Here is a 21,094-nt window from a genome sequence, read left to right on the forward strand (position 1 = left end):
TAGGGATAAGGAAGTGGTTGTGTCACTGTAGAAAGCACTGGTCAGACCACACTTGGACTGTTGTGCTCAGATTTGGACACCTGGTTTTCAGTGTGATGTGGAAAGATTGGAGAGGGTCCAGAGACGGGTGAGTAAGACAATATCAGGACTTTGGAATGCTGGCTATGGAGAGGGTCGAAGAAATGTGGATTGCAGAGTTTGGTGGATAGGAGGAAAGGAGGTGATATGATACTGACATTGAAGTTAGTGAGAGGATTTTTATTGAATTAATCTAGATGGGATTATAAAAAGAGTAGAGGGTGAGAAGGTAAAAATCGGAGGCCATCTCTGGAAGATATGTAAGAATATGGTCCAAATCTGAAAGAGTGGTGTGAGGAGTAGATTTTTTTTTTTTACATGGAGAATTGTCAGTAAATGGAACCCATTGCCAGAATGTGTTGTTAATGCAAGAGTGTTAAGAATTTTAAGATTCAGTATGATAAATATGTTGTTCGTTAAATGAACCTCCCACAATGAGTCTGTCAACTCCATGAAGGGTGCGATAATAATAATAGTATCTTGTTGGAAGCCGGCCTGGTTGGCCAAGTGGTTAGCGCATCTGCTCTCCATCCAAGAGGCTGTGGGTTTGAATCCTGCCAAGGATATGGATGGTTGTGATTGTCTTTCACCTTCATACATTCATTCATCCAAACACATATATATACTCTGAAGTTAAATTGTTCATATTTGGTCTAAAGTATTAAAACTAAGAACTTTTATTGTTTAAAGACCATAAGATTTAATGATTACAAATACAAATAGCCAACAAGTTTCACTAGCCACTGTCTAGCATTTTCAAGGCTGAACTGGTGTGAAAACAAATGCATCAAGTTACACAAAAACATACACTTTAGTAACTGCTAGGCCGTTACATTTGATAATTCATGTTTGATGGCGTGCATGCATTCGAATGCTTCAGTCAGAATCTGGTACATGACCACGTGTTGTGTAGTTTATCGCATATTGTAGTTCTGTTGAGCCGAGGGAATGGATGAGATATTGCTTTGGTTAAACAGCTTTTAAAAATCTTTCCCATTGTCTTTATCATGAAAGTTAAACAGCTTTGGCACAACACATACACCTTAAGCAGATGACTAATGGCTTTCTTCTTCAGGGATATTGCTTCCTATACACAACTTGTCTTTATCTTCACATTTATCTGTTATCAACCTTTACTCAAATTGAACCATTGTAAGACTTGTGTTAAACAAATGTATCAAAAATGTTAACTCCCTGGTACATTCCCTCACACATGAAGGTGATATATCATCAAGATGACATCAAGTTTACTCAGTTTTTGATATACTGCTTTCTCATTCATCATCAATTCCTCTGCCACCCTTCTTACTACGTTCATGCTCTGTGGGATATCACCTCCACAAGGATGAACTGTCTTTATGAATTGCTCATTTAATATCTTAATTATTTCCTCTACCATTGTTATCATTCTACCATTTTTGCAAAGAGTGTCATCCTTCCATAATCTTCTATTTGTCTACTTCCTCTTTCTTCTACTGGTCATGCATTGAAAAAAATTCAAGGGATTTTGTTATTCATCTTACAGCCTAATTGCTGCACATACTTCACTTTTGCAATCCCTACTAAGCAAGTAACCATCCTCTTGCACTTTGTATGCCTCATGCAACTGATTATTAACACTAACTTATGCTGCATCCTTCAAGATTACATGCCTATTCATTCATCCATTTCACATCTGCCTTATTAGATGCCTCTATTAGATACTTCTTGAGTAGGGTCCAGTAGGCATTGTTCTCTTTTCCATTCCTCATTCCATGATGTAGCTGCAAGCTGTCCTGAGCTTTTCATCATCACCAACCTTAGTTTCACATATCTCCTTTTCTCAGAGAAGTCATCTTATGGTTGGCCACCATTCAGGTTATCACCTCAAGATCATTCTTACCATCCAGAAGATTTGACACCTTCATTAAATAACATCCTCTGATGTTATTATAAATGGGATGTCAGAGACAATTATCTTAGGTAGTTGTCTGAAAAATTTCAGATATTCATTTTCTTTGTTGTTTTATTCAAATTATATATATTACCATAATTAAAATTACCCATAAGGATCATTTTCTTATTTGCTAGGCTAATTTGCTTATATGTTTCCTTCTCACTGCCATTCAAATTTTCAGGTCTATGATAAAATCCAACTAAATGTTTCATCATGTCCATTTACCTCGGAAAAGAATGCCTAAAAAACCACTCTACCACTATTTTCCCATTGCATCTCCACTTTGGATGGGGATAACTCTTCTGCTATCATCAAGAGAACTTCTCCCCATCCTTTCTGCCTTGTCTATCTTCAGAAAAACATTACCCTTCCATCTCTATTCCTCTCAGGATGATTTTTTCAGACCTGTGATAACTTCTATGTAATATTGATGTGTTCCCTTCATCTTATCTTATGTGAAGGAGTATTCAAAGCATTATCTGACAATCCCAACTTGCCATACAGATGATTTGCTATGTAATCTTTGTGTTCTTCAAGTCAGATGTTAGCTGATCTACCAGTCTGTCCAAAGGCTAAACTGCAGGCGCAAGGAACTATACACTCTAGGATGTGCAAGAGGATGAAGTTGGTCTTTAGAAGAATAAATGAAGTTTCTGTTCATTTATTCTTCTAAATAGAATAGTTTTGCTGGGATCCTGTGTGTTGTTTGCAGGACAGATGGGGGGGGGTGCATGCAGTAGTTGATCTATTTGCACCCCTATCCCTCCTGTAACCAACAGTAGTAAAGAGGTGTTTCAAAAGTACCTGAGCTCAGTTTCAAAGACTGTCATTTGAACAAATAGCACTTGCTCTTTGTTCAAATGACAAATAGGATTTAAGTGAGTGGGTTTTCTGTAAATGGAAAAGAATAATAAGCCATTAGGAAGTCATATCACTAGTGTGTCTAGAAAAGGCAGATGATTTTTATTTTACTTTTCTATGATGAAGTTTATTTTAGGATGTTGACTGTTAAGATGCACTAAATTGGTATTTAGTGGCCAAATAGCAAACACATCATCAACATGGCACAGCCAAACCTACTGGTTTAAGTGTTACTATAGTGAGAACTTGGTTTTCAAAATGTTCCATTATAGAAGTTAACTGTGTGTGTGGGCGTGAGGAAGAAATGTGGCTTAATGAAGTCATGGGTCTCTGTCAAAAGAACATTAGTGAATAGTTGAATAAGATCAATACTGGTCATGATGTCAGAATCTGTCAAAGTTAGATTTTTTTTTATTAATGTTTTAAAATGTAAAGAATTTTTAATTGATAAGAAGTGGAGGAGGGGAAGCAAAGTGATTTTGATAAATGTTTGGACAGGTTGTAGGTGGGGCTGTGTATAATTGGACACAAAGAGAGGTATTAGGATTGACAGACAATGCTCTGGATATTCCTTCACATAGGATGAAATGATGGAAACATCAATATTACATAGAAGTCGTTATAGGGTTGAGAGACTGTTTTATTATTATTACCATTCCAAGACCCCCCCCATAAAGTCAAACACTCTTTTCTGTGGCTACTCATATACGAAAATAAGACTTCTTCATTACTTCAACCTTAGTATCACCTCTGGGTCAGGCTCCCACTGATAAGAAAGGTAGTCTGGGTAGTGACCCTTCCAATAATGCATAGCATTATACATGTCCGCAAGGAGATGTGCTTTGCATTATGGGATACTAAGACAAGTGATGTGAAGTCTTAGCTTCTTTATATGAGTTGCCCCGGTCCTGGAAATAGTTCAGGTGCAAACTTGTTTGTTTACACTTGGATAAAGGATTATATGTATCTTTAATTTATAGTATAACCAAGTGGAAAACTTCCAAAAACTTTATCTAATCCAGAGTATGTTAATAATAAGGTGCGACACCTTTTGGCTACTTGTATATGAAAATATGACTTCTGCATTACTTAAGCCTTAGTATCGCCTCTGACACTACCCAGAGTCGAAACCAGTCTGGGTAGTGACCCTTTTCATAATGCATAGCATTATACTTGTCTGCAAGGAGAATGTGTTTTACATTGTGGGATACCAAGGCAAATGTTATAAAGTCTTAGCTTCTTTGTACGAGTTGCCCCAATCCTAAAAATAGTTCAGGCACAAATTTGTTTGCTTACACTTGGATAAAGGATTAAACCAAGTATATAACTTCTTGTTATCTTTAACTTTAAACCATGCAACAAAAGTTTTCTACTGCTTAATTTGTTTCATTTTTGCTTACACATCCTATATGTTGTTGCTTGTTGTATATAACTGTGTATCGTAATTCTTGTGGAAAGGCTTAGATATTGGTTATACATTCTTACTAAATAGCTTAAGGAAATTACAATGTACAATAGAATATACGTTAAAATAAATTTTAATACATTTCCAATATTTTGACAACGTCACATTGCCATTATTACAGGAACTTAAATACAAGGCACGTGCACGCAAGCACAACACACACAGTAAATGAGGAACAAAGCAGGAAGCTATTCTCGCTCCTAAAAGTCCTGATGGTGCCCCTAGTGGGAAATGTTGGTATTCTTGGCCGATTGGGCTGAAGGTCTTCTGATGTAGGTTTCCCAAATTTGGGGCAGTCTCATGCAACCGAATTTGTTGAGGTTTGGATTGTTTCTTAGGGCTGAGGCTGATTCCATGAATAACATTTTGTATTTGAATTTACTACAGTGTATTATCTTGACTTTCTTCCACCGTATTCTATAGTGGGTATCCAGCACATGGTCTGCAAGACCAGAGTGGCTATATTGGTGAAAACGGATGTAGTCCTTGTGTTCTGAAATTCTGATATTAGCTGTCCTGCCTATTTAGCCAAAGTAGGACAGCTTACAACTGCAAGGGACTTGGTATACACCAGTTTATAATAAATTTAGTTTAATCCTTTATCCAAGTGTGAGCAAACAAAGTTTGCACCTGAAAGTATCTTCAGGACTGGGGTAAAGTAGTGCAACATCAGGGCAACTCCTTGCAAAGGTGGAGCAAGAAACTATCACTCCTATCTCAGTATCTCCCATAATGCAAAACACATCTCCTTGTGGATATACTGCATTATTATTATGCATTAAGGGAAGGGCCACTACCCAGACTAGTTTCAACCTTTATTGAGGTCTCTTCGGTGGGAGCCAGGTCCAAGTGGAGATACCAGACAGAAGCATTAGCAAGGTCATCTCCACCTATAGGAGTTGCCAAATGGTGTCCCACCTTTTTAATAAATTACTCTGGATTTAGAGAAAGATGTTGAAAGTTTATTTTTCACTTGGTTAGAATATAATAAATTTAGTTTAATCCTTTATCCAAGTGTGAGCAAACAAAGTTTGCGCCTGAAAGTATCTTCAGGACTGGGGTAAGATAGTGGGGTAAGGAGATGACCTTGCTAATGCTTCTGTCTGGTATCTCCACTTGGGCCTGGCTCCCACTGAAGAGACCTCAATAAAGGTCGAAACTAGTCTGGGTAGTGGCCCTTCCCTTAATGCATAACATTGGACATATCCACAAGAAGATGTGTTTTGCATTATGGGAGATACTGAGATAGGAGAGCTAGCAGCTTGCTCCACCTTTGCAAGGAGTCGCCCTGGTGTTGCACTACCTTACCCCAGGCCTGAAGATACTTTCAGGCACAAACTTTGTTTGCTCACACTTGGATAAAGGATTAAACTAAATTTATTATATTCTAACCAAGTGAAAAATAAACTTTCAACAGGTATACACCAGGTAGGTCTAGCAGGGGGGGGGGAAATGGTTGGTCTTTAGTGGAGCAGATAAGGGATGCCAATTTTTTATAAGGTCTGTAACAAGAAGTTAAGTCGTGTTTTTTTATGATTTTTGCAATTTTTTCCAAGGTGCCTCAGATATAGGGAATGGTGATGGATTTAGAGTAATTCTTGTTGTGAAGGGGAGGGTTGTGGTTTATTGGTTTCAATATTTTTTGGATTTTTTTCCTGGGGGGGGGGGTAGCCATTGGCTAAGAAAATGTTAAGAATGTGGTTCAGTTCTATGGTCAGGGCATTGTCATTGGAACTGATAAGTTTAGTCCTGTTGTGTAGTGTCATAATGACTCCATATTGTTGTGAGGGGAGGGGGATTGTTGGTAAATGTATGGGTGGGTTTCTATAAACTGAGAAAACCAAGGTTCCATCAGGCTGGTGGTGACTAGTGTGTCTAAGAAAGGAAGGCAGTTTTTTTTTCTTCCTCCAGAGTGATCTTGATTCTGGGGTGTTGGTTGTTTAAGTGTGTTAGGAAGGAGTGTATCGGAGCCATGTGGCCAAATAGCAAACACATCATCGACATAGCGAAGCCATATGGTTAATTTTTGTGGGGCAGAGTTTAAGGCTTTCTTTTCAAAAGTCTCCATATAAAAGGCTATTTTGTTTTGCAAGGAAAATTCTACAAACAAATAGAGGGGACAGCCATGGGTTCTTCACTCTACCCACCCTTGGCCAATTTTTATATGGAGACTTTTGAAGAGAAAACCTTAAACTCTGTCCCACAAAAACCAACCATATGGCTTTGCTATGTTGATGATGTGTTCGTTATTTGGCCACATGGCTCCGATACACTCCTCTCCTTCCTAACACACTTAAACAACCAACACCCCAGAATCAAGTTCACCTGGAAGAAGGAAGAAACAACTGCCTTCATTTCTTAGACACACTAGTCACCCACCAGCCTGATGGAACCTTGGTTTTCTCAGTTTATAGAAAATCCACCCATACAGGCAGATACATTCACCAACAATCTCACCCCCCCCCCCTTACAACAATATGGAGTCATTAAGACACTACAAAACAGGGCTAAAGTTATCTATTCCAATGACAATGCCCTAACCATAGAACTGAACCATATTCTCAACACTTCCTTAGCCAATGGCTACCCCCCCCCCCCCGGAAAAAAATCCAAAAAATATATAACCAATAAACCACAACCCCCCCCTTCCTCTTCACAACAAGGATTACTCTTAATCCAACACCATTCCCTATATCTGAGGCACCTCAGAAAAAATTGCAAAAATCATAAAAAAACATGACTTAACTTCTTGTTACAGATCTTATAAAAAAATTGGCATCCCTTATCTACTCTACTAAAGACCCCTCCCCCAGACCTACCTGGTGTATACCAAGTCCCTTGCAGTTGTAAGCTGTCCTACTTTGGCCAAACAGGCAGGACAGTTAATATCAGAATTTCAGAACACGAGGACTACATCCGTGTTCACCAATGCAGCCACTCTGGTCTTGCAGACCATGCACTGGATACCCGCTATAGAATACGGTGGAAGAAAGCCACGATAATACACCGTAGTAATTTCAAATACGAAAGGCTATTCATGGAATCAGCCTCAGCCCCAAGAAACAATCCAAACCTCAACAAATTTGGTTGCATGAGACTGCCCCAAATTTGGGAAACCTATATCAGAAGACCTTCAGCCCAGTCGGCCAAGAATACCAACATTGTCCGCTAGGGGTATCAGGACTTTTAGAAGAAAGAATAGCTTCCTGCTTTATTCCTCATTTACTGTGTGTTGTGCTTGCGCACATGTGTCTTGTATTTAATTTCCTGTGATAATGGCAACATGACGTTGCCAAAATATTGGAAGTGTATTAAAATTTATTTTAATGTATATTCTATTGTACTTTGTAATTTCTTTAAGCTATTTAGTAAGAATAACTGTGTATCATAAAATCTTTTGTATATATTTAAGAAAAGCACCCAGGTGTTGAGAAAGTGGGTGGTTAGGAGCAATTACTTTACTGACATTATTTTTAATAATTGTTTCTTTATATATATATATATTGCCACTACACACAAAAATAAAAAAAAAGACGGCAAAGCCCGTAGCACATCAGGGCCTAAGGATGCAAAAAATGAAGAGAGAGTAGAAATCTGTTGATGTGGTGTTATTTTCGACAGGCTACAACCTTCAACTGGAGGTTTTAGCTAGAAAAGATCAAGTGAGAAAGAGCCTGCACCAAAGAAGATAAGTGATAAAGTAGGATGCGAAATTGGTGGTAGACGACATACTGTGTAGATGAGGGAGTGTGATGTCATGTGCTTTGGAGGAGTAAGTAGTAAACATGGTGTAAGTGGAATGTGGTAATGAGCTTTCTCCTGCAGTAAGTCCTTGGAGTTATTACATAATAATAAAATAATGTTTATACAGGATGCAATAAGTCTTGTGGAAAATAGACATATTTTATTTTTTATTATACCATCTTATGGAAAGTTATTATTTTCTTGGGCATCTCCATGGAGTCACTCTCTCATCACATTAAACTGGCCACACTGTTATTTTTTGTCCTTAATTGCCAGTCTATTTAAATCATCCTGCATTATTGCTATATAATATTCGAGTATTGCTCTACAGAATTTTGCATCAGCAAACAACTGGATATCATTGACGTGCAAATTACATAGCAGTGGCCCAAGTATAAAGCCTTGCAGTACACCACTAGTTCCACTACTTACCCATCTTTTCCTGGTTTCAGTTCCCATGTATATTCTTCTTTTATGTCTGATCATCAGTCACCCTCTTATGTATATCAACAGCTTCATATCCATCCCCATTTCTATAATTTATGTAGCATGGTTCCATGTGGTATCCTGCTGAATGCCTTTACACAGTCCAGCACTATCATCAGGTAGCCATTTCCTTTATCTTAAATTATCACTTTATTATAAAAAGATTATTATCCTCCTGTCCACCTTTACCAACCTTTGCATGTGTGGCCACCCTTTACCAACTTCTTAACCACTATTCCTGATATTGATCATTCTATAATTTTCTATCTCTGTCTTGAAGCTCTTTTTATGCCATGAAATTGTTTTGTCCTTTTTCCACTCGCTTGCTACCCTCCTAATCATCGTATGTTACTCTTTCTTGCAGGCCTACACATTTTACTGAATAAGCTTCCGTAACTGATTATCCTGCAGAATAAGTTGGTTGCTCCTTATTCCCGGTAGTATCCCATGTCTGTCAAAGCGTGTGTTCACTGGGCCAGTTTGCCTGCTTTGCGGGAGGAAAAACCTCAGGATAAACGGGGAAAAAAAACCTACTGTCCATGCCCAAGACCAGCTAACTTATCTAGATTTGACGAGAATCGAACCTAGGACACTCCTTCCCCAGGCATATTGTTACAAAGCATGTAACTACTAGGCTAACTGCGCAGACGGTGAACCTAACCCTCCTAGTACTGAGATTTAAATTAAATGGCATAGTCAATTAAACAAACTAGCTGCCAATTCCCTTGCACACATTCTTGTAATACAGTGGTCGCCAAAGGGGTCGATTGGGGGTTGACAGTAAAATATAAGACATCATTGTATGGGTAATATTTAATTCGGTTAACTTGGATTACCTCCATGACAAAAGACATGGAGGTAATGACAACGCAATTAAGAGTGAATCGTGGGATCAGTACCTCCATCTTTAGATTAGATTGCGCCCTGAGGCAAACAATTAAATATCGCCCCTAATGGATTGTAAGACAAAATATAAGAAAATCTTCAATTACTATTTTGTTTTTATTACAACAGAAACTTTAATGCAAAATAATTACCTAATAATTATTAAACGTTTGCAATATGGGGATATCGCACAGTAAAACTGTTTTTAAGCTCTTCTAAATTTAAATTATAAGCTATGTCTGCCTCTGTCGATATAGTTGCTAGACCAACCAATCTTTCTTGGGTCATTGCTGTTTGCAAATAATTTTTAATTGGTTTAAGCTTGGCAAAACTTCTTTCCGCACTTGCTACGCTAACAGGAATTGTTAGCGTAGCAAGTTTCTGGGTGAAACCCCCTCACTTCCTTATGAGACTGGCTAACTCACCTTTCGTTGAAAGAGACCAGATAAAGCGTGTGTTCCTCACGTCACCAACAGGAATCGAACCCAAGTCTTTCTGACCAAAGGGCTTATGTATTAAAGAAGTAGTCTTTGGACTACTTCTTCATGGATAGAATTATTATTATTACATGACACCTCCAGACTTTCAATAAAACTTGTATTATTATTGACTTGACTTCCAAACAGTCATGATGCTTATTGATGGAGGTCTACTATTTCTGACATTCTGCCTTTCTGCCATCTTTTAAATCCATTCAACTTAGATGCATCTGCCATCTTCTCTAGCAATGCATTTCACTCATTTGATGTTCCATGCAAGGATTTTGATTCTACTATTTGATCATATTTTGGCATTAACTTTTCTGGAAAATTGGAAAGCAATTATCTAAGGATTTTGTAAACTTCAGTATATGTAATTTTTACTTGATTCAAATGTCAAATGTTTACTCATTTGACTGTTTATAATAGTACACATGCATTAGAGTAGATAATTTCTATGATTTTAAAAGTAAGCTTTCTAGTTTTTTTTTTCTCCCTATGTTTATTACACATGGTGGATAAATATAATTTTTTTTTCTGATGCTCACCAAAAAGTTTTTCTATGTTTCATGTAGCTTAAAAAAAGAAATACAGATTATTATTTTGTTGATTATTACAGTGCATTCTTTCCAAAGTTCATTTTTACCCCTCCTAGAAAGTGTAATACCTCCTGTGCGTAATGTCTCTTCTGGGATGAATGGCACTGCACTTTCACCTTCCTTGGGACACCAGTGGAGTCCAGAAAAAATAGTGACACTGTGGAGAGAGCCAGCACATGGTCTCGGTATTAGTATAGTGTGGCGTAAAATGGACATGTTTAATCAGCTTCCAGAGCATATTGTTTCTGGGATTTTTGTAAAAAATGTTCTTCCAGATAGTCCTGCTGGTTCTGATGGTACTCTTAAAAGAGGTGACTGGATATTAAAAGTAAGGTTTTACATTGTTACTTGTTAAGTATTTCATTTTGTTTATCATCTTTTATTTTTCTAATTCTCTTGAAACAAGTCTATATAATGAGACAGAAAAGCATTGTATCAGTTGGTTATGTTTGTCATTTAATGCCCACTTGTTAACACATTTATTTTCAACATTCTGGAATGTACCGTTCAAGGGATGTTGGATACTGTCTTCTCACAACTTAAGATTTCATATACTAGTGATTTACATTGGAAAAAAAATTATGTAGACTGGAATAATTAAATAAATAATTTACTATCTTAATTATTTACAAGTCAATGGTTTGCCATTTCAAACTAGCATTATCAAAGGCACATTAGAGATACACACACTCACCTAAGACAGAATGAAATGACTTTGAGCACAAAGACATTTAGCATGGAGGGAAACATTGTGGATTGCTTAAGTTCCCTTGAGAATATTAGCTAGCTTGAACTGGTGAAACATCATCTTGTAAGTAATTAACTTAGGTAGTAAATTATTTATTTTCGTATCAGAATTTGTAGTTTTTTATTCTCGAAACATTGATATGAATCAATGTTAGAACTTCAGAAATGCTAACATATAAATTTGCTTGCCAAATTTTCTGCCAATAGATGTGTTCCGTATTATTTAAGTGAGTGAAATATGAGAAGAGAAAATATCATATCAATTGGCAGCAAAGAAAGACTATGTCAGGTTATTTGAATTTGTTGGATTTTGTGCAGTACAGAGTATGTGAGATGCATACTTTGCAAAAATTAAAGGAAATGTGGAAGGAAATTAAAACCAGAGAGAGAGAGATTGTATTAAATATTTAAGCATTGAGTGCCTATTAGGTGACAAGAATGAAGTAAGTGTTAGCTGAGTGGACAGTTTCAACAGTAGAATGGAAAATGTTGGAATTAAAGTTGAATGTGTAGCCATGGAAATAGAGGATAATGAAAATGATATAAATAAAGAATAGCATGCTTGAATCTTATCCTTCATAGGATAAAGTATGAAATTGCAGATGTGGCAAGAGATTAACAGGGCTGAGAAGAGGAAGAAGCATGTCAAAGTAATAATAAAGCCTGAACGAACAAGAAAAACAAGCTAAGGAGAAAATTATGTATGGAGACTCAATGATCAAGAGAGTACTTAATGAAAATATAACAAAATTGTGTTTCCCTGCTGCAAAAATTGACAATTATATTATGTTAGTCGTGCCATACAGATGCAAAAAGGTAAGGCAAAAGGACCTGATTGTCTTAGTTGGCACAAATGATTTGAGAGGTAAGAAGTATTCTGTGAGAGCGGATGTAAAAGAGTTGTTAGAAGAGGTAAAAATGAAGAGCAAGAAGATGAGGATTGTAAGTCTCCTACCATGGTATGATAGAGGCGAATTGAGGACAGCATCGGTAGCAAGTGAGTGAATGAATGTGTGAGTTGTGCATTAGCAATGATGCAGGATTTGTGGATCTGCAGTCCCAGTTGGGAAAGAAGGATTGGTATAACATTGATGAACCGCATGTAACTGGTTTTGGTGTTAGGTATCTAGAGAGCTTTGTTCACCAAGCATGCTGAATTCAGTGGAAGCAGAAGTGAGTGTGGAATCTGGTCTCTCAAGCAAAAATATTTAATAGGGTCAATTCAAAAGTAAAGGTGGGTGGGGGCTTAAAGGGATGCTGCAGTTTCCATATACTAATGCCAGAAGTATCAGGAACAAGAGGAAGAAGTTTTTGGCATTGGTTAGTACAACTTGACAAAAGTCATAGGCATTAGTGAGACTTGGCTAACAGTAGATGATGTAGTTACTGGGATAGAATGTGAAGGGTTTAATATTTTCAGGGATGATAGGATGAGGGAAGGGTACTGCTGATGATAGTGGATGAATTGCAGCTAAAACGAATAGCAGGTAGGTGGTGGTGGGGGATGGCTGTTCATTTGAAGCAGTCTAGTGTGAGATCAAGGACAGTAAGACAAAATATACAGTTCGTTGTTGCTATATGCTGGGGGTTCCACAGATGATCTGAAAGACATATATCGGCAAATTAATAAGAGTACAGGTTGAGTGATTATTATGGGAGACTTCAACTATGGAGATATAGACTGAAAGGAAGAAACATCACATGACAGGAAGGAAATGGAATTTATACAGTCACCAAGCAATAACTTGAGGCAGCATGTGATGGAGGGGACTAGGGGGTGTGAGACTATTGGACCTGGTCATAAGATCAGAAGAGTTATCCATAACCAAGGTGGGCACATTGCCTCTGATTGGCAGAAGTCACAATGTGTTCTTGACTTGGGAGATTGTAAAACATGACGAATATTCTGTCAAGAAGGGGTATATGTAGAACTACAATGCAGGTGATTATGACAATCTTAGAAGGAAGCTTAAATCTGTGCCATGGCATAAAACACTATAAGGAAAGGATGTTAGTAGAGCATGGAAGATAGTTATGGGTCAGTTAGAGGAAACAATATTAAATTGTATACCTAAGGTAAGGCTGGTTAATCATGTAGGACTTAGATGGATAAGTAATATCATTAAGCATGAGCTGCAGAAGAAGAAAATGCTGTAAAGGGCATATAAGGAGAAGGGTGACCAGCAAACTCATGAACAGTAGAAGGTTCAAATCAGATTATGAGAAGAATCTAGCTGAGCATGCCAAAGGAAATTCCAAAGAGTTCTTTCATTATGTGGCAAGTAAGAGGAAGAATGACTATGGAAGATTAACCTTAAACAGTGATGATGGTCACGAGGTGAGAGAAGCAGATAAAATAGTTGAGGTACTGAGTGATCAGTTTTGCAAGGGAATGGCATCCACTTGCAGTTATTGCTGTAACATAGGTGACATACTGATGTGGAAACAGAGATGGATGAATTGGAGGTTCTTAGGATATTGAAGAATCTCAATGTAAAGACTGCTGTGGAATTAGATGGGATATCAGCTCTGGTTTAAAAATATGCAAGGGAATTGACTAGGCTCTTTAATTTAAATCTCAGCTCTGATAGAGTTCCAAGGGAGTCGAGAGAGGGCAAAATAATTATTTTCCATAAGTGAGGTTATGAGACTGCAATAGAAAATTATAGATGAATCAATATCTCAGGCATGGTGGTAAAAGTACTGTAAAAATTGGTCAAAAAGAGAATTCAAGAATGGATGGATAAAAATATGATACTGTATGAGGGTCATCATGGCTTTGTGAAGGGTTGGGTCATGCCTTAGTAATTTACTGACTTTTTATAATTAGAGTAACAGCTGAGTTGGATAAAGGAAATGTTTACACTATGATTCTGCTGGATTTTGCAAAGACATTTGACAGAATACCACATGGAACTCTGCTAAGCAAATTAGAACAAATTGGGATGCATATGATATTGATTATGGCAGAATCAAGGCAAAAACAGGTGTCTAGTGGTGTGCCACAAGGTTCAATGCTGTGAGACCACTACTGTTTCATTTGTACATAAATGATATAGGAAATAACCTGAAAGGAAATATTTGGTTGTGTGCTTATGATGCGAATTAGGTTGAGTAATAGTTAATCAAGGTGATGTGCAGAGCTTGCATGAGAAACAGGTTGTCAGTATGGGCAAAAGATAATGGTATCAGTTTAATGTGGAGAAATGTAAAGTTATGCATTTTGTTATGCATTTTGGGACAAATAGATCGCAAGCTATCTACCACGTTGCTGGAACTGTACTCCAGGAAATATATGAAGCTAGAGATTTAGGGATGGTGGTAAACAGAGTTGGAGTTTAGAGGACATTTGTTAAGATTGCTAAGGTAGTCCATAATATCATGTGGCTAGCTATTGAAGAACACATTAGCACGTAGAGCTAAGGAAGTTGTTATTCCTCTTTATAAGGCCTTGATACTTTAACATCTAGATTACTGTCTGAAATCTGGTCTCCTGTGTTTCTTGGGGATAAGGAAGCGGTGGAGAAAATCCAGAGACTAGCAACCAAGATGATGAGTAGTCGGTGGAATGTTTCCTATGAAGATAGATTGAGGGTGTGTGGACTGTAGAAGTTTGTTGATAGGAGGAAAAGAAAAGATGGGATTTGATAGAAACGTTTAAGTTGTTTAAAGGGCTTATTATTATTATTATTACGTGACACCTCTGAGGAGTCCATGACTCTTCGAGGTAAAGCACCTACTCTACATCTCTCCATCTCCACCACTCATTCCACTAACTACAGGAACTGCAACTGCCATCATCATCTACACCAATGCCATTTACTTCTAACCACCACTACTAGTATTTTCACAGACAATCACAAACATCCATGCCCACGGTGGGATTTGAATCCGCAGGCTGGCTTATTAATATCGATATTAAATAACATTAGATATCACTAGGATATTAAATAGCTTATTGATATTAAATAATAAGACACAGTGCGCTGAGAATTGTGTACTTGTAGCAGTAGGAAGTGCTTGTGCCGTAGATGAACTTGAAGGTTCTAGAAGCAGTTGAGATAAGCATTGTTCGTTGTCACTTGTAGTTGGTCTGTAGGCAGTTATAAAAGAGCCATGTGTGAAGTCACTTTGTCGGAATAATGTCTAACATTAAACTTGAGCAGTGCATTAATCTCAAGTTCCTTGTCAAATTGAAGAAATTGCTGACTGAGTGTTTGAAACTGTTGCAGGAGGTGTATGGTGATAATGTAATGTCACTTGCATGAATGTTTGAATGGCACAAATGCTTTGCTGAAGGTCAAGAAAACATTGAAGATGTTAAACGACCTGGTCATCCTGTCATGGCAGGAACCGAACAAAACGTGAAAATTAATGAAATTGTCCGCAACAATCGCCGATCAAGAATTCGGATGATAATTGACGTTGATAAGGAGACTGTATGACAAATTTTGCATGAGCAATTGCACATGAACAAAGTCTGCACCAAAATGTCAGGAGTAGAAAGACATCCGGAAACATATCAGTGACATCATGGAATGGCTGACAGCCGAGCAAGACTTGCAGGAGAAGGTCATTACATGTGATGGCACGTGGATTTTCCAGTACGATCCAGGAACAAAGAGACAATCGATGCACTGGAAAACTCCCATGTCACAGAGAATAAAAAAAGCAAGAATGAGCAAGTCAAAACTGAAGGCAATGCTGATTTTTTTTTTTTTTTTATATCAATGGCATGGTAATGGTTGAATGGGTACCAGAGGATCAGACAGTTAACCAATCGTACAATTGTAATAATAAACCACATTTTTGCAACCAGTCTCGTTATTTAATAGCCATACCTTGTACTTGGTGAGGAAATTTTGGATGAAATTCAGAGGTTACATTGCACAAGTTGTGAAAACATCACATCAAATTATGGCAGAGATGAAGAGGACCTTAACATATAGAAATAAAAGGTTCTGGTTCCATTATATAAGGCCTTGATCAAGCCTCATATGGATTATTGTGAACAGATTGGACCCCTGGTTTTCATGGTGTGAGGATGTTGGAAAGGGTCCAGAGAAGACTGACTAAGCTTTAACTGGTCTTTGGGATGTGGGATATGATGACAGATGGAGGAAATGCAGTTTGCAAAACATTGTTAATAGGAGGAAGAGAGGGGATATAATTGAGACATTTCAGTTTGTCAAGGGTTTTTACCAGGTTAATGTAGAAGAAATTTTTCGTAATATCGGGGAAGTAGGTAGAACAAGAGTACGTACCTGGAAGTTGTATAAGGAAGGTGTGAGCAGGGGCATAAGGAGTAGGTTCTTTGAATGGAGAGTGGTTGGTCAGTGGAATGTTTTGCATGACCTTATGGTGAATGCAGATACATTGAACAAGTTTAAAGAATGGTTTGATGGGCTTCTTGTGTAACAGTCTTTTCCTCCCGCGATGAGTCCCTGGAGGTCTGGGGTTAATAATAATATATTGAAATGCATGTTCATATATACATGGATTTTGCTTAAAATACCTGTTCTGCTAACCTTTCTTTGTTGTTCTTTTTAATCATTTTATTCCCTTAGATTTTTTCCCCATGCCATGTATGCTTTATAAATTCAAATTTTGATTAATTTTTATTTTTTTCAGATTATTCTTATATTATCATACAATTATTTATTATAGGTGGGTGGAACAGATTTAAGTGATGCCACTCATGATAAAGCTATTGAAGCTATTAAAAATGCTAGAAATCCAGTTGTTTTCATTGTACGAAGCCTTATTCCAGTGGTAAATACCATTTACATAGTTATGCTTTTGTAATATGTTACTGATAGCACTTTTAAAATAAGTTTTTTATAATTATTTCTTGACATCATGTGTCGATTTGAAGAATATCTAATATACGCAGTCTTGCCATAAGTACTGTTACAAATTCCGCACACCCCCTACTGCCCAAAGAATTTAATGAGCCCATTTCTATTAATGGTGCTGTGCTCAGCCCACATTTGTGTGTTTATCAGTAAAGAGAGAGTTGTCTAGCTGTATGGGTTAACATGCATTGGGGAGATTATGAGAAACGTGTAGCTGTAATAGCACATCACAAGGTTGGAATGCAGCTACTTGTTATTTTCTACACACTAAAAATACTCATGATCCATCGGATGTTTGTGTATTGAACTATTAACCATTATAACAACACAGAAGATGTATCTGACCAACAAAGAACAGGTTGTCCATACTGCATTAGGATGTGCAACAAGTTGTGAGGACTGAGGGCATGCTTCCACTGGCATCTTGTGAGAACACAGAAGTGATGTTGCAAGAGATGAGTGTTTCACAGAGAACGATCGTGTACTAACTGATGACCTTTGGGTGAGAGTATCGTCGTTCTACTGGACACTTCCTAAGTGTTTAATAGAATGACGTAGTCCTAACACCGCAACTTATGCTGCAGAGGGTGATAAAAATCAAAGGCACTTCTCCAGTGGTACGTGAACAACAGACATAGAGATATCCTTCTCACCTATGAGAAGATTTTCACTTCTGAAGAATCATTTTGCTGCCCCCCCCTGGATAGTTGCATTGCATATGCTTTAGCATCCAGGATTCAGAGAGGTCATCATCCTTTATCAGTGATGGTTTGGTGGGAGATGATGTAACGGGGGAGGGTGTATCCAAGTTGCATTTCTGTTAGAAAAGGATCAAAACCTCTGCCAAAGTGTATCAAGACACTGTGTGGAACCTGTGGTATAGTCCCTGAACAACACCTTGTTTTATAGTAGGCAGCGGACCTTCCAACAGGAGTCGGCCCCTACACACAAGGCAAGGATGCAAAGTTCGCCTCCAACCACTGTTGGAGGCGAACTTTGTGATAAGATGCCATGTTGCAAGCTTATTGTTGTCCTATTGTCAGCAAACTTTGACAAATTTGATCATCCCAAGTCAACAATCAGTGATACCATATTGAGATTGAAGTGTGGGAAGTGAACTGCAAGTGCTGATGCAGTGCATGACCCACCACTCTCACAGAAAGTGACTGTAAGGTACTGCGAAGGAAAATATGTAAAAACTGTCATTCATAGGCCGACACATTCAATGTGGAGTTCCAGGCATTAACACAAAACATTCAGAGCAGAGTCTTACAACATGGACTTCCATAGTAGGACTGCAATATGCAAGCCTCATGTTACCCGAACCAACATGCAGCGCCATCTTCAGTGGTGCAAAAAGCGTGTACAGTGGGATTTGGAAGCTTGGAAAGCTCTGTTGTGGAGCAACGAATTACACTACACTACACTACACTACACCCTCTACTGAGCAGATGGACTGGTGAACATCTCTTACCAGAGTGTGTAACACCAACTATGAAATTCAGAGATGGCATTATGATGGTATGGTTCTGTTTTTCCTGATTTGGCCTCAGGCCTCTGTTTGTGATACCATGACCATTGAACTCCAAGAGGTATCTAAACATTTTGGACAATGCAATGCTTCCTACTTTCTGTCGTTTCTACAAAATTGTCCATTGTCTCTTTCATCAAGACAATGCACCATGTCATAAGGCTTCTGCTGTAACTATGCGGTTTGTGGACATGAATGCCGCCACACTTGACTGACCTCCACAGAGCCCTGATCTCAACCTTATTGAACATCTGTGGGATGAACATCTGTCCCACTGCAGCCAAGAACTTCATTACATCCCTAAAGGAAGAACGGTCAAAAATTCCCATTTATCGCTATCATATGCTTGTAGAAAGTATGCCCCATAGGATTGCTGCAGTCATTGCAGCGAAAAGAGGTCCTACATCTTATTAAGGTAGATACTGTGGATTTCCTGATACCTCCAAGGAGTCCGAAGACTCATCGTGGGAGGACCTACAACTGTCTCAACCACTACACTGAACCTCTACTGCGAATCATCTCTATCAACGCCATCTACCACCCATCTTCACCACCACTACAACTAGTATTTTTTATCTGTAAATTGCATGTGTTCTGAAGGGCCGATTTTGTCTGTATGCGGGATGAAAAACCCGAGTTTCCAGGAGAAAAAACCCTGCTACCTCCATACGAGATCAGCTAACTCACCTTCAATTGAAATCGTTTATTCCTCACACTATTCCTCTATTGATTACAACACTGTTGTAACAAACACTGTGAGGAATAAACACTGTTTATTCCTCACACTATGGTGTCCACTGACTTTTTTTCAAGCCTCATGCATCATTTGATTTTCATTTGAGTTGTCTATGGCATATTTGTGTATCATGACTTTTCAGTGAGTGCATTCATAAGGCTGAATTGGAAAATGTGATTTATTTGTCCAGTGGTCCCACTGAAAGTAGTACTGGTAATGAAGATAAATTCTTTGTCATTAGAGGACAATTACATGAACAACAAAAAAGGAAGAGATCTTTTTTTTTTGACACCTAAACAGCAGAGTAGGAAACAAATCTCACACCTATAGAAATTATTACTACTACTACTCAGATATTTCCAAGAAAACCAGAGAATCATTGCAAGAGATATACACTAATCGTTATTAAGATATATTTGTCATTCATCTGCTTTAACTCATTCACTGCTAACATGTACCTACTCTGGCAACCTATTTCAATTTCCATGCAAAAAACTAGTCCATGTGTACTTACTAATGAAACATACTCTTGCGCACTAGAGGTGACCCTTTGTTGCTCTCTTCTTCTCACATATTAAAATAAACTTCTTCGTAGCTCAGTGGATGTGGCATTTGATCACCACAGCACTTGACCGCATGAAGGAAGACTTGCTTTCAAATTTTTCTAAACCTTTTTTGACTGGTTCTCGAGTTAGTCGATCTCTGGCACTGGCAAGCAGGTTTTTCTCTCCCGGAAACTCGGGTTTTTTTTGTCCCGTAAACTCAAGAAAATCAACCATAGAACCCACATTATTTCAGGCATTAAATATATTGTAGGGTTAGGGACCATGAGATAGCGGCACTTGTTGAGCCGTCTCTCTTCACTTCATGCCACTTAATTAGTGATAGCCTTGGGCCAGTTATCTATGATTGGGTACCAGTGGAGATTGAACTGCCCACTCAGTCTCCAAAAGTAGATGGGGCTAAAATGGCCTCGCCCACTCCTTATACAGGAATAAAAGGCATTAGCTGATATTTGATTTGGATTAATCCTATAAAACCTGTTTGACAGTCATCATCATCATAACACTAATTACGCATATAGACCAGATTGGTCTGTTCCAGTCTCATTATCCATCTAATATCCTTTTGTAAGGTCTACCTGGCCTTCTCTTTCCAATTGGTTTATATTTTATTATTTGATTAGGACATTGGGTGTTGGCATTTGGTTTACATGTTCTATCCATTTTTGTTTATAATTGTTTAGTTTTTCTTCTATTGATTTTGTTTTTAGTTATTGTAAAATATCTTTGTTCCTTTTTTGGTCTAATAATGTGTAGTTTGCAGTTCTTCTCATAAATCTCATTTCACCTGTTGATATTCTTTGTTTATCTTGTTTGTTTATTGTCCAAATTTCACTGCTTAATAGTAATGTGGGCACTGCTAAAGTATTGTATATTTTCAAACATGTTTCTTTTTGTACTATATTCGGATTGAGTGTTCTATTTATCAGGCCTATAATCTGTAAAAATTTGGAAGTTTTTAATTTTATGCCTTTTTCGCCTTCATATGATATTTCACATCCAAGATAACTGAAAGTATTTATCTGCTCTATTATTTTATTACTAATAACTATTTTACTTATAACTGGAATTTGTCCACAAAATGCCATTGTTTTAGTTTTATCTATGGATATTTTCATTCCAACTATTC

General features: G+C 37.8%; 1 protein-coding gene across 3 annotated transcripts in view; it reads left to right on the plus strand.

The window, feature by feature from the left end:
- LOC150096712 (multiple PDZ domain protein-like) overlaps nt 1–21,094 on the plus strand; it is a 1,501,001-nt gene that overhangs the window by 954,277 nt on the left and 525,630 nt on the right. For 2 of the 3 annotated variants that reach the window (XM_090408593.1, XM_090408595.1), the window contains 2 exons: nt 10,554–10,861; nt 16,948–17,052. In XM_090408593.1, coding sequence (XP_090264719.1) covers nt 10,554–10,861; nt 16,948–17,052 — 413 coding nt within the window. The remainder of the gene's footprint in view (nt 1–10,553; nt 10,862–16,947; nt 17,053–21,094) is intronic. The other variant, XM_090408594.1, reaches the window with a different exon arrangement.

The sequence above is a fragment of the Typopeltis vanoorti genome, chromosome 18, assembly GCF_054136105.1.
Source record: "Typopeltis vanoorti isolate ZY-2024b chromosome 18, IOZ_Tvanoo_1.0, whole genome shotgun sequence".
NCBI classification, from domain to species: domain Eukaryota; kingdom Metazoa; phylum Arthropoda; class Arachnida; order Uropygi; family Thelyphonidae; genus Typopeltis; species Typopeltis vanoorti.